Here is a 13,397-nt window from a genome sequence, read left to right on the forward strand (position 1 = left end):
TAAAAATTTATTTCTAAGTTAATCATTTCTACACTACTCAATAAATACAAATTTAGTCAAACTAGTGTATAAACAAAATCTTGACCACACGAGCCCATGCCGCTGGGAAGAGCATTGATATCTGAGAAGGGTTGAGCTGCAGGTCCTTCAGCTGAGCCTTTCTTAGGCACATAATGGTGCAGTCCCCAGGAGAAGAGGTAAAAAATATGTATTGGAGATTAGTTAAGAGTATACCTGTGCTATCATACTCATCTGATGTCTTGAAAAATGGTCCAAGAGATGTGATGGGTTAATATTCATAATCAGTTTCATGTAGTGTAATTACCTAATAGTGTTGATGCAGGTCTCAACACCTGCAGCTGGACAATAATTATAACGCCGCGAAGTCGTTGTGCCTTGAGATAGTTTATTACAATCTAAGAACAAATTTGGTTGCTAATACAAATGAACATGTGAGTCCGTTCTGGTCCCTTTCACGACTGCTGACGTCTCGTTGCTCCGCACATACTCCCTCCGCGAACCGCCGGCAGCGCCACGCCTCGTCTCCCCGGCGAACCACGATGGCGGGAGTATGAAAGGCCAACAAATAGTGATTTTATGGTCATCCTATCGCTTCAAAATCTACAATTTAATTTGAAAATATGTATATGTATATAAATTGTCATACTTAATCATTTTACTTCATCCTGTAGAGTCATACTGTCTTATCTCTGACCTAACTTACTTATTTCTGCTGAGAAATGTTTGCAATTTGTATTTGAGAGCTGTATGCTCAATTAAGTTATCTTTCTGAATATTAGATCTTTTGTATTTCACTCGCTTGGTTTCATCAACTCAATGTTTGATACATGTATGAGGAAAATGACAAACATTTATAATCCAGTATGTTGTGATTATTTCAGAAAGTTAACACTTCTTCCATCAATTTTATGCCACTATCAGTTGTCATTGAATATTCTTGTACTGTTACTGCCTGCAATTTTAAGTTGCCTAACATCTCTAGTTAATTTTTCAGGCAATAGTGGCTTAAGGCTCCGAGGAAACTTAAGTGCTGTTATAGTCATGAGAATAGATAGACCTGTGTGCCACTGGCATAGGCAACTAAAGTACATTTCATATGTCTTTGCAACTGAGAGGCGGACACAAGTTTTTTGGGGGAGGGGACGTGACTTCCTGAAAACCAACCAAAATGTGGTTGGCAGTGCCAAGCATCTGGGAAATTCAATCGCTTTCAGACCTACATGGTGTAAGCTTCATGGGTAAGTTTGCTGTGTTTCCAAACCTCCATTGCCCACTGTCACTTGTTATGCTGCATTGATCCCAAGTGGCAATCAATATCCCAAGAATATTGTCGGCGTTAACATAAGACATCCGTGCAATATCCATGTTAATTCAAGTAACGTTGTATGGATATCCATCAAATAAACAAAGGACCCACCAAACAACATTGCAGGGATGTCCAACAGTGGATGTGGAGGTCCATATAACACAAGGAGGTTGAAATATACTGGAGCCGCTGTCTCCAAGTTTTTAGCCTGGTCAAAGTTCTGACAGGGTAGTTTGAAAATTTTTGGACAGTTTCCTACTGATATTTTGAGGTGGTTAAGTTTTGTTTTGAAAATGCACTACAGTGAGTGAAAAATGCTATCACAATCACTAGTATTTAGCCAGTGATTGTCATCGGTTTTCCCATCATTAGTGCTTTTCTATTAATGTATAGACTCTGTGAGTGACCTTTTAGCCACTTTACTTGTGGGGGTATCCATGGAAATATACTTTTGCACTGTAATTGTTGGATTTCCATTGCCTACAATAAATTAAATAACAATATAAGTGCAGGGAAATGACTTGTTTACACTCGTAAAATGTTCTCCTAAGCTGGTTGTAAGCGTAACCATTGTGATTGATAATAATTTTTCCCCGGGAAAAGATGTTGGAAACATAACTTTGCAAAGACCACCAATGAAGAAAGAAATAAAGGTTTATTGTGTAGTTTCCACAGTTTATTTTAATTTATTAACGAGTTATGACAAAAAATTTCAACACATACGCGAAAATTGGGATATAAATTAGGAATCCAGGCTGGAAGTGAAAGGGATGGGAAGGGGTTAATTCCTTCGACCATGGAGATGGCTAAGCTTCTCATCCTTCCTAGTGAGGTACTTACATGGTGGCTGGTAGATGAGGGTTTTTGATACATTCTTTTGCTTCCATTCAGTGTCTAAGTCTTTTGAAAAAATGGCAATGTGCACACTCTCTCTTTCCCTACCCTACATCCCTAATGTCGCAGGTCCCACCACCTGCCTCTGTATGCGATGCCACTCGAAAAATTCAAAGCTTGCAAGACTCGGGCAGTTGCAAAGATATTTGAAAAGGATCATAGTCCACTCTGAGGAGCTAATACGGAGTCTACTCATATTAAGTCTTTGAATCTCTTGAATTTATTTAATTTAATCTATTTTTTTTTTGCTATTTAACACTGGAACCGCGGACGGGACTTTTTTGTCCCATCACCCTTCGCAAATGTTTGCCATTCATGTACTAGTGGTTTGATCCCTTTGAAATTTACTGACTATTACTCATTTTTTATGTTCTTTCGAATGGTCATATCGAAAATATTTTACCATGTTTGCTTCGCGAGAAAAACGACTATTTACCTAGAACCATGGGATGGGACTCTTTTGTCCCATATGGGGAAAACATACAATTTCAGTTTTTTTGTAAACTTATTTTGTATTTAGCACAATAACTGTTTATTACTAAGGGGATCAATGCACAGATACTGTTATTCTGCCAGTTAGAAGCACAGAAGGGAATAATCTGTGCACTGCGTCGGCCGCCTACTCACGCAGCGCCGGCCGCATCACCTCTGACCGGCGCTGCGCCCCTCTTGACTAACGATACTTTTGCTGTCAAAATTAAGTTTACTGTATTCCTAGTTATACTTAATAAAACGTTTTAAACATAACCTAAACACGTGTTTTGTTTACACAAACCACAAAAAAACCCGTCAATTATACTAAACATGACAGGATCAACATATTTTGTCAATGGGACAAAAAAGTCCCATGCCGCGGTTTTGGTGGGGTTGGAAAGTTCAGCAGTTCTAGTATTAAAGCACTAGGAGCTCAATTTTCAGGCATAAAAGACCAGCTTGTAGCAAAGGGATATATTGGTGTGGATGCTGTTAACTGCTGCACACCTCAATACTTACCAGCCAATTCCCTTGCCATCAAATACTACTGTTAGAAAACTTAAGGAAAAGCAAGCTAAAATATCTCACGATGGCTTTGAATGAATCCCATGGATGTCTCAAGTTGGACATTGGATGCACAGAATAAGAGAAACAGGAAATGAGGTCAGAAGATAATTTGAGGTCTGAAGCAAAATTATGCACAATATCATTTTGTTTTTAGGGCACATGTTCAACTTTCAGCAGTTCATTGCTAATCAGGGTATTTTTTGTAGCAAAGGGTCAAATTGAAATCATGCATAAGTCGCCTATCCCCACTAATATTCTTATAAGAAACTATATGTGTTTAACCCTTCAGTCATGGCAGCTAGATCCCAAGTCTTCCTCCGAGTGCAGAAAATATTTGTAGGCATGACCCTTTTTTCTGCTGGAGGGGCATAGCAAGTAACAGTAAATTGTAAACCTGTGCTGGCATTTTGGTCAAGGTTCCATCTCAGACGACACAGAATCCTCCGTATCTAATTCGTATGCAGATAGTATCCATTGACTACAGCTCCATCGCTTTTTGTCAATGGATACTATCTGCATATGAATTAGATACGGAGGATTCTGTGCCGTCTGGGATATGGATAGCTTTTTAGTGGACTCAGATCTATGATAAAATTTTTATTTTAACTTCACCCATTTTTCTTGATATTTTATATCTGATTTTATATTAAGGAGATCAGTAAACATTAAATCAACTTTAAGTGAGTCTATGAGTGATCAAATTACATAAATTGCAGAAAGCCTCATTGCAATAGAATGCTGCCCAAATTAAATGAAGGGAGGACCAGTTTGAATATGAAGTTGTTGCCAATTATCTCTCTTAAAAAAGAAATACTGGGCCTTAGGAGCTAGGACAGCAGGTTATTAAAAGGTTCAAAGTATAAGCATGTTTTGCCTACAATTGCCTGCTCATACAATAGAACTTTCCGTGATGCTGAAAGGACAGGAAATTAACCCTCAGTGTTCTTAGGAGCCAAATTCTGTCCTGCAATATTCCCTCTGAAAAAGCTTTACTTCTAATTGTACAAAAATATTCTTGGGGTCTTGAATCAGTTATTGCCTGAAAATTATCCCATTTGTGGAATAAATGTTGGCCACACTAAACAGCTAGTGCCCTACCCTAAAAAACATCATTGATATATTTCCATGGGTGGATCCAGGATTTTTCCTGGGGGGGCACAAGGATTCTTACAGGCATTTAGGCCATTCACGGTTTCCCCTACAAGCCCCTTTACCACTTGACCAACATTTTTTTTCAAGTGCTGACTAGCGAAATATCAATGACCAGCAAATGTCTTCTGGCATATAGCTTCAAAGCTCAAATGATTAAGGCTCTGTAATACATTAAACAAAAGGAATGTAACAATGAGACCATATAAAATATCTTGTCATTTATTTAAGCATCTGGAGGGGGCAAGTGCCCCCCCAAATCTGCCTAATTACATTTCCATGCCAGATCAGTAAGTATTGTATAAAAAGTGTCATTCATTAATACTTTTATGCATTTATTCAGAGCTGGCAGAGTTTGCGATGCACCTTGCCTTTTGCACAGCAAGTGAGGGTGCCTTCACAAGTTTTGAACCATTATTACCGGAAAACTTCTGTAGTCATCCAAGGTTTATAAATTAGGGGCTGAAAGTCACACCTTATTTCAAAGTTAATTTTATCAAAAATTTACTTAGAAATATCGAGTAAAAACTAATTCTTATTATTAAATACTCGCTCAAAATATTTCTTGTTGAGAATTTTTTTAATAAGAAAGTATTCGATATATTAAATTGTTATCATACAAAATATTTTCAAAAGATTTGACCCTAGGATTTTATATTATCATTCAAGTGTAAAGAGCATACAACGTGTATTAATTCTGTAATTAGAACATTATTTCGAACAGAAAATTACCGCAAGAAAAAAATTCCCAATGAGAACATTTTTACTTCCTATCGTATCTAATGTTTTTCAAATGAAATAGTTTATTTTTTCACCGGAATTATCATTTCTATACATTTGGAAATAATTTTTTAGAACAGGAATGGAAGGATGTTCATATTTTGACGCCATATCTGAAAGGGAGGTTGATATCATTTGTAATTTGCGTACAATTCTGGGAAAATATCCCTTCATATCTAGAAAAAAATTATTAATGGATTATTTCATAGTGGGAAGGTCAACTCCTTGAATGAATTTTTATTTGAGAATGTAGATCTTTCTTCCATATTTATCAATGCCGACTCTTTTTGTAAATCTTAGCGCCATCGTTTTAAAACCGAGTTGCCCGGAGCACGCAGTTCCAAACGTGACCGCTTCCATATTTGTTAAGATTTTTCCCGGAAGATGGCAGGCTCCCTGAGAAGTGGTCTTTTTGGTCCATAGGTGTTGACGGCGTGGTGGCTGTGTGTATCATTCCGCCTTTGTAATTGTCAATTACTACCAGGCAGCGAGAATTACCAGAGCCTGTGTGGAACATTCTTCTTCGGCAGCCGAAGAGTGAATTTATTCGTCGTTGCTGAAATTTTTCGGTGAGCTTTTTCCGACGCTGACTTTATCGACGTTTTTCCCGTTGGAACATAAACATCAATTTATCCCTCCGCCTCGCGCAGTAAACACCACAGGTAAACCAGTAAGGATTTAGGCGTTCCGTGAAGTGTATGTGTCTCCCAGGTGATAACCAAGTGTAATCATTACGTTACTCCAAGGAAGTGCTGCTGTTTCTAAACATGTAAAGTAAAAGTGTTGGGACTGAGGATACAATAATGCACGAATTCAGGAGAGGAACCCGAAGAAAGAGAAGTAGCTGGTTGCCCGTCTTCGGAATCTTCACTCTTCTGGCATCTGCCGTCAATGGTATGGGACTTTTATATCATAATTTTGTGCCCTTTCCTCTGAAAAATGACGTTAAAGTAGCAAAAATATCGTCGCCAATTGGCTACTTAGCAACTACTTTTTATCGTTTTTACCCCTCACGCATGCTTATGTTTGTGTAAGATTTGATGAATCTTTCTCTTATGGTGAATATCTTTTTGTTTATTTGGAGATGCGAACCAAGGCTTGCTCGAGTTGTAATTTTTCTATCAGTCTTCATGATTGAAAAGGACCTAAACTATTTTTCCTTACGTGAATATTTTTAGGGTAGAGTTGAAAAAAGTAAACAGCTTGTTACAGGTACAGTCTACCGTTCGTCCCAAGAACTTGCTCACGCCGCGGCAGGTATGAAGACAGATCGCGCCTTGGGGGAACTCGACATTCACGTAGGAAATGTATCAAGAGGTTTTCCAAATCGTTGATATATCCATCGCTTTGCTTCGAAGGCTAAATATTCCATTGCCGTTGTAGATTGGCTAGCTGTCTCCGAAGTGAAATGGAAAGATCGCATAGTTGAAAAATATTTTCAAGTGTAGGGATGAATTTCGTCCGAATGGTGGAATTTTGCGTCCTGAAATTATATTAAAACGTAGCGATATTTTTTGGACATAATTTAATGGTCATTGCAGACGCTGTTTTAAGCGTTTCGAATACATATTTTAATTAGGTTTTGGTCCATGCATGTATTCATCAAAATTTCTTGTTACTTGATGATACATTAATTAGCAGAAGGGGCGAATATAAAATACCACCTTATAAATTGCACCATGTGTACTCATTTAACTCCTCATTACATTTCGAATTAAACATTATGAAGTAATTTTTGACCGCGACCTTCGAACAGAAAATTCGAAAAATGTAGTCATGCTTAAATATTTATCTAATTGCTGTTGTCGTAATTTAGCATAATCTTTGTTGATTATACTTGATCCATTTTTGTTTATATTTATCTCATATTTTAGGTAGCAATGTAGAATTAAGAATTATCTGTTTACCCAGTTAAATATCACATGCATGCCTTTTTTCGTTTTACGTATATTTGTATTCCTATAAGGTAATTAAAAAATGCACTCTAGGGTGGCAACAGATAGAAGCAGTAATTTGGCGCGTCAGGCATTTTTTACATAAGATATTTGTCTATGAGATTTATAAATTAAATGGATACTCTAGCATGACTGTCGATATTCGGTTATTCATTACCGTACAAAAATAATTATTCATATAGAGATCGGTCCCATGCATTTAGTAATTTAATTATTGTTGACATTTATTTTCACAATTCGATTAATATACTTTTTGAGGTTCATACTTGGGTGAATTTATACTCGTACACTTGTGAAGCGACACCCACAATATTTTTGGGTGGGATTATTTTTCTGAGGAAGTTATCTAGCTTTTGACTTAGTACGGAAATTTTTTCATGGAAGTGCGTAAACAAGATTTTTAGGATGAATACATTTTGAACCATAAAGGTTGATTTATATTGTACCCAGTTTTATTCAGACACCCAAATTATGGTTTTATCGTGGTTTGATTTGCAGTCGAAATCAAGTCCTCGAAACTGTGATGATGAGTATAAATTAATATTTAAAGTGGGATTTCGGGATTCAGTTTGTACATATGTGTCTAAATATTGTGGAGTGCAACATTGTTGTGTATCCATGGCAATAAGTTAATGCGCAGAGGTTCGTGAGTGAATTCGTTCTTGGGAAGTTTAATCCATGATAATGCTTAAAATTTTCAGCAACTGTGTGCAAGTTTTCCCATATCTCAGCCGGTTATTTTTTTCTGTTTACTGAAAGCCAAGGATGGATTAGATGAAAACTTTTGGGATGAGTTTTACTTTGTGTCCCGGCATTCTAGAGAGGAAACACGTGAAAATATGTTTGGAAATTTACGGGGAAGTTTTCTGTATGATTTCAAATTTGTGCCGATTTTAAAAGTGATATAGGTTTAATTTGATAACTGTTGACCGTATTTTAAGAATTTGTTACTTATATTTTGTAACTTATAGGATGGAATACCGCATGCTCTCAGACCTGACGTAATTTTCTTGTTGGGTTGTCGTGGTCAGGCGTTGGAAAGAGATGCCTTTTTGGCTTAGTTTAAGCCCTTGGTACACTTTTCATTTTAGAATGATTGAACTATGGATGGCACGATAGATATTTTTTTATTCCGGACATTTCTGGAACTACTGTCTCTGTGGCGGACCTCTAGTTGTAAGGTTAATTACTTTTCTTGACCTTAGCATTTGGAAATCGTTGGACCTCGGGGGATCTTAAATGTTTCCTTGGTGACCTTGGATGAAGGAGTAACCACATCGTCATAAGCGTTTACTATAAAGCATGTTATTCACATATAATTTGGGACTATTTTATATGTGTGCGATGAAAGCCCGTGTTTGCTTTGCAACGTCTTGCGAGCAGGTTTTTGAATAAGTTTGTGTATCCACCAATTTATTGTCACATTCTTATTATGTGCTTGTATCAAATGTAATTGCACGTATCTTAGCCATTGTATGCATATATTTAGATTGCTAGGTTATTTCGTATTAACTTATTATTTTTTGTTTCTTCAATGAATACTTATTTGATTTACACGTAATCATGACGTTGCACGACAATAACAATGGTTCACATCCTTGTATTACATGGTACATAAGTTATCCGTTGTCATTTTTGCGAAATAGTTTTCGTGCCTACTGCTGTTTATTGTGAAATTTAAGGGCGTGTTTTGAATGGTCTACAGATACAACTTTCACGACCGTTGTACGTGTCTTTCCTGACGATTGGGATATCAGGTATATTTTTATTCTGCGGCGATTATTTCGATATTTCGGCATTTGTCGCATTGGGATGTTTGCATATCCATTCTATTATAGGAATTTATAAATTTCGTTGGAAATATTTTTCAGAGCCCGCCTTTCTGGAATGTAATTTTCACAGAAAGCCTGCATTGTGTTAGTTTAATACATGACGATTCTTAATTTTACCAGTTTTCCCCTTACCATTAATGCTGTATATCACCTATTTGACTTTGTGTTTGATAGCTCTGTTTTGCATTTTAGTTAAGTCACGTGATTTTTATCATCCCGGAATTGATAAGTTCGCTCACCCATCTTTCTAAGTAACTAGTTAAGTTGTTACTTGTTTCTGTTTTCCTTTTTAACTCCTGACCCTAACCTACGCATCCCCTGGTATACACCTGCTTCTATGGAAACTGGTTTTAGGTGATGTAAATAATGTCCAGTTTTTTTCCCGGTGAACAATGGCAGTGAAGATCTCTCGGGTTTCACTCAGGGTAAGGTCCTCCATATCTCCTTTCAACGTTTCGATATGCAACTCGCCCATCGTCCTCAGGTATTCACGCATCCAATCCACCAGAGGACCGTGCCCGGTGTGAAACCCGATATATCTTCGCTATACTGGTCTTTTTGTGTATCAAGTAGTAAGCTGTAGCAATAGGCATGGTTGTGCTTTTCTCAATCCATTTTCGTATTAAATCATACCATTCTTGGGAGGAAATCATTTTTGAAAACCTTGCGTGCATAGTGAATTTGCTAATTGAAAGACAAGATTAGAAATATAGCATAAATTGAATTTTTATAATTCCTTTGTGACGAATGAGGATTTCTGTCAGTATTGAGTCAATGTTCCACTTTTTTAAAATCTGTAAGAAATGGCACTCACTATCGTATTGTTAGATGTTATTCTTGAGCAAGATTTATTTTTAAAAATCTTTGAAACATAGCATTAGAGTCTTATAGTTTGAAACCATTTAGTTACGTTTCATTTCTATTATTATATTTTCTGTTATTACATTATTTTATTAGAGATTGTTGTTTCAATTGACGTCATTTTGTTTTTATAATAATTTGACTTTCGAAGGTTTAATGCTGAATTTATATATTTGTATTGTGTTGCGTTTGAAGAGACACAGGTCTCTCAGATTCACAACTTCTGTTTCCTACTACAACGTTAGACAACTTTCTCCATAACCTTTCTCGTTGTATTGTGAATGGCACCGAAGGATACAAGCTGTATAAGGGAGAGAACTGAAATAATTCTTTACTCTTTTATTTAACATCATTATCATCACTGATCATCAATCTTAGATTGGGTTGACGCAGCTCTCCGCTCAATTCTCCTAGCATCTAGTATTTTGTTACCTACGTATGTCTTATCTTTCACATCCTTCTTTACCTGTTCCATATATTTTGTTCGAGGTCTTCCTTTTCCGTTCTTGCCATCCACTTGCTCCTCGACGATTGTCTTCATCATGCTTCAAGATATGGCCTATAAGGTTGTTCCGTCTTCCTACCAAGGTTTTTACGTGGCTTCTCTTCTCTCCTACTCTTCTTAGGACTTCCTCATTTCTAACTCGGTCGAGCCATTTGATCCTCATCATTCTCATCTTCATTGAAAAATAATATGTTGGCAGTTTATAAATTTAAAATAAAATCTTATTTTCGCATCACTCTTTTTTATTTATGGGACTAATTATCACCATTATGAAATGTTCATGTATAATTATTTTCTTACAGTTTATTACGTAAACGTATTTTTTATCGCTCCCATCCTTTAATTGTAAATGTCACCCTCCCGAATTTCCTGATACATCCCAACCAATAGACACCTTGAAAAATGCATCAACTGTCCTCGCTCTTCAACTGGTTAATTTTTTTCTCCATAGTCTTAGACTTCGTGATTGATATACCGTCTGAGAATAGCCTTGTATCTTGGTATTCTGTTCGGTCAAATCTTCGCTCGCCCTCTTTTTAAACAGTCCTAATTTTTTATTCATCCATTTTTCCTTATTTGTTCTACTCTCCGAAGAGCCTGTGTCAACTAGCTACCGCCATTCCCTCCACTATGCCCCAATTAAAACTCCTCACTCCGTTATGACTCCCTTCTTCTTTTCATTAAGGTTTTGAATCTTGTATCACCTTTGACGACCATTATTCCGCGATAGGTAGCATGTATAGGTCACCAGACTCTCTTAACGAGCTATTCTTAAACATACTTAATATTAATTGTTGCGGTAGAGCGAGGCCGTGACCAGAATTTTTTCTGAGGGTTAGAGGTAACGCGGAGTTAGTTGGTATTACTGGGGGTTCATTTGAAAAGTGTTCAATTTCGACTATACACCTAAATTTTATCGGAGGGTTTGGAACCCCCTTGAACCTATCCACTAAGTAATGAAGAAATTTTCCTTCGGTATGGACTTTCATCTAACTTTTATTTATTGATTTGAAGAGTAGCGTTACAAATATCCATTGTAGCCTTATTTTAAGTGTTTTAGCTTCGTGAATTAATGTATTAATGTCACCAAAGGCATAAACTACAGCGGAAAATACGTTATAATGATCAGTGAATTATATTATGGTAGCACTAAAAATAATTAACGTAATAAAATCCAAACAGCCAAACATCCATGGCTTAACTGCCTGGTAGATGTAGATGTAGATGTGAGCCATTATGTTGTTATATCGACGTCTGGGTCTTAGGTTTTCATTCTAATATTGCAGACTCCAAGGGCAGAAAATCATAGTTATCATTAGTTATTCTCGTGTTTATTAGTAATTGTATTGTCTTAGCATCTGGGTATGTTAAAGTAGCAAATTGGCTAACACTTAGGCCCTGGAGGCCTACTCTACTTATTCGGTGTTCGATCCCGAAACCCTCCACGCGGCAATCTCTCCTTAACCGCCACTGAGGATGGTCGTGTATGTCACGTACATTATATAGTAATGGAGCAATGGATGGCGTGATAGCAATCTTGAGATTAATGGAATGGAAGGCGATTGGAACTTCCACGTTGGAAATCACGAAGCTAGGGATCTAGGAGTCATAGGTGAAGAGCAATGAAGTGTATATAGTGGGGTAATCAAGTAGAAAGTATGCGACGACGTTGCTAGGGAACAGTCTCGAGTTCCGTGAACAGTTCATCGTTGGCAGATTCCCAAATACCGTTTTACTAGCTATACACGGTGAAACATTACGCACAAACTGCTTCAGACTGTATTCTTGTATGAAAGTCATTAAAACAGATTCTATCATGTGTTCAGTCAGTCATACGAAGCGAGGCTTTAAACTTATGTAATTTTCCGTATGCAAGGGTCCACGGAAGAGTTTGTACAAGTAATTTTGCCGTGTGAAAAAGCCGTATGAAACTTGCTAGCCATACTAGAACTTATTTATGTACTTGGTATTTAAGTACTTGAGAATGACGTGACAGCCGAAACCGCTAGTATTTTTTTAAAGAAATCGTGGAAGCTACGTAGTGTTTTCATTGCTAATAGCATTTGGTATACACTGATTTTTACTTCTTTTCTTTTTCTTACCCATTTCTAGCCTAGTGATTACGGAATTATTTGACCTAGTTGAGTTGTTTTACTAAAGGGATATTTCCCGTCAAGATCAACCATACCTGTAATTGAAAAATGTCTTCATTTACTACTCTGATCTAACTACGCGATACAATTATGTGAAAAAAATAGACTGCAATAAATTGTATACCGCGAGTTAATCAATTAGAAAGTATGGGTCCACGTTGCTAGTCGTATGCCCCACGAGAGGAATTCATTGTCGAGCAGTATGGTGGCAGACGGCAGGTTCCGGCTCTACTGGCTCACTTAAACACCAGGAATCGAACCGCGGACTTTTTGCCCTCCGTGTAACTACGCTATAAATGTTCATTTAGTCCCATGATAAGTGTACCGAGGTTCATAGCGCTTGGCGTTCAGCCATCACGGTCCATCCATGATGGCATCGCGAGGTCTTCCATAAATCCACCAGTTGAGAACCTCATACCTTTGGCGGCCAAGATATATAGTATTTATAACCTACTGCGTGAATGACGATGAAAGAAAATTAATTACCCTGGAAAAAAATCCCCCAAGACCGTGAATCGAACCACAAACATATGGCTTTTCTGTCCTCTGCTAAGGGAGATACACTTGGGCGTTATCTGTGTGCCCTGTAGCAGCTAACAAATCGTTATGCGCGAAGATCACTTATGTCTCTAATCGCAATATGTATTCATTTACCTCTGTGGTCTAACTACGGAGTCATAAGTAACATCATTTAAGTATTAGGGACGGGGTAGTCGGAAATTATCTACGTATATACGGATTTCAACTATGTTCCCATTGCTATTCCTTTATTGTGAAATTGTAAATAACACGTAAGTGCCCTATAACGAGCGGGACGATACACACTTAGTTTACACACGTTAGTAATTGATAAATTTAATTGATTATGACCTGTGATCTCACTAGGAGTAACAGGTGAAC

General features: G+C 37.3%; 1 protein-coding gene across 4 annotated transcripts in view; it reads left to right on the forward strand.

Moving 5' to 3' along the window:
- Positions 1 to 5,619: 5,619 nt before the first annotated feature.
- LOC124169663 (neogenin) overlaps positions 5,620 to 13,397 on the forward strand; it is a 354,395-nt gene continuing 346,617 nt past the window's right edge. For all 4 annotated transcript variants that reach the window (XM_046548314.1, XM_046548318.1, XM_046548315.1 and 1 more), the window contains exon 1: positions 5,620 to 6,085. In XM_046548314.1, the coding sequence (XP_046404270.1) occupies positions 5,995 to 6,085 (91 nt within the window). In that variant the 5' untranslated portion in view covers positions 5,620 to 5,994. The remainder of the gene's footprint in view (positions 6,086 to 13,397) is intronic.

Source organism: Ischnura elegans, chromosome 12, assembly GCF_921293095.1.
Source record: "Ischnura elegans chromosome 12, ioIscEleg1.1, whole genome shotgun sequence".
Classification (NCBI taxonomy): Eukaryota; Metazoa; Arthropoda; class Insecta; order Odonata; family Coenagrionidae; genus Ischnura; species Ischnura elegans.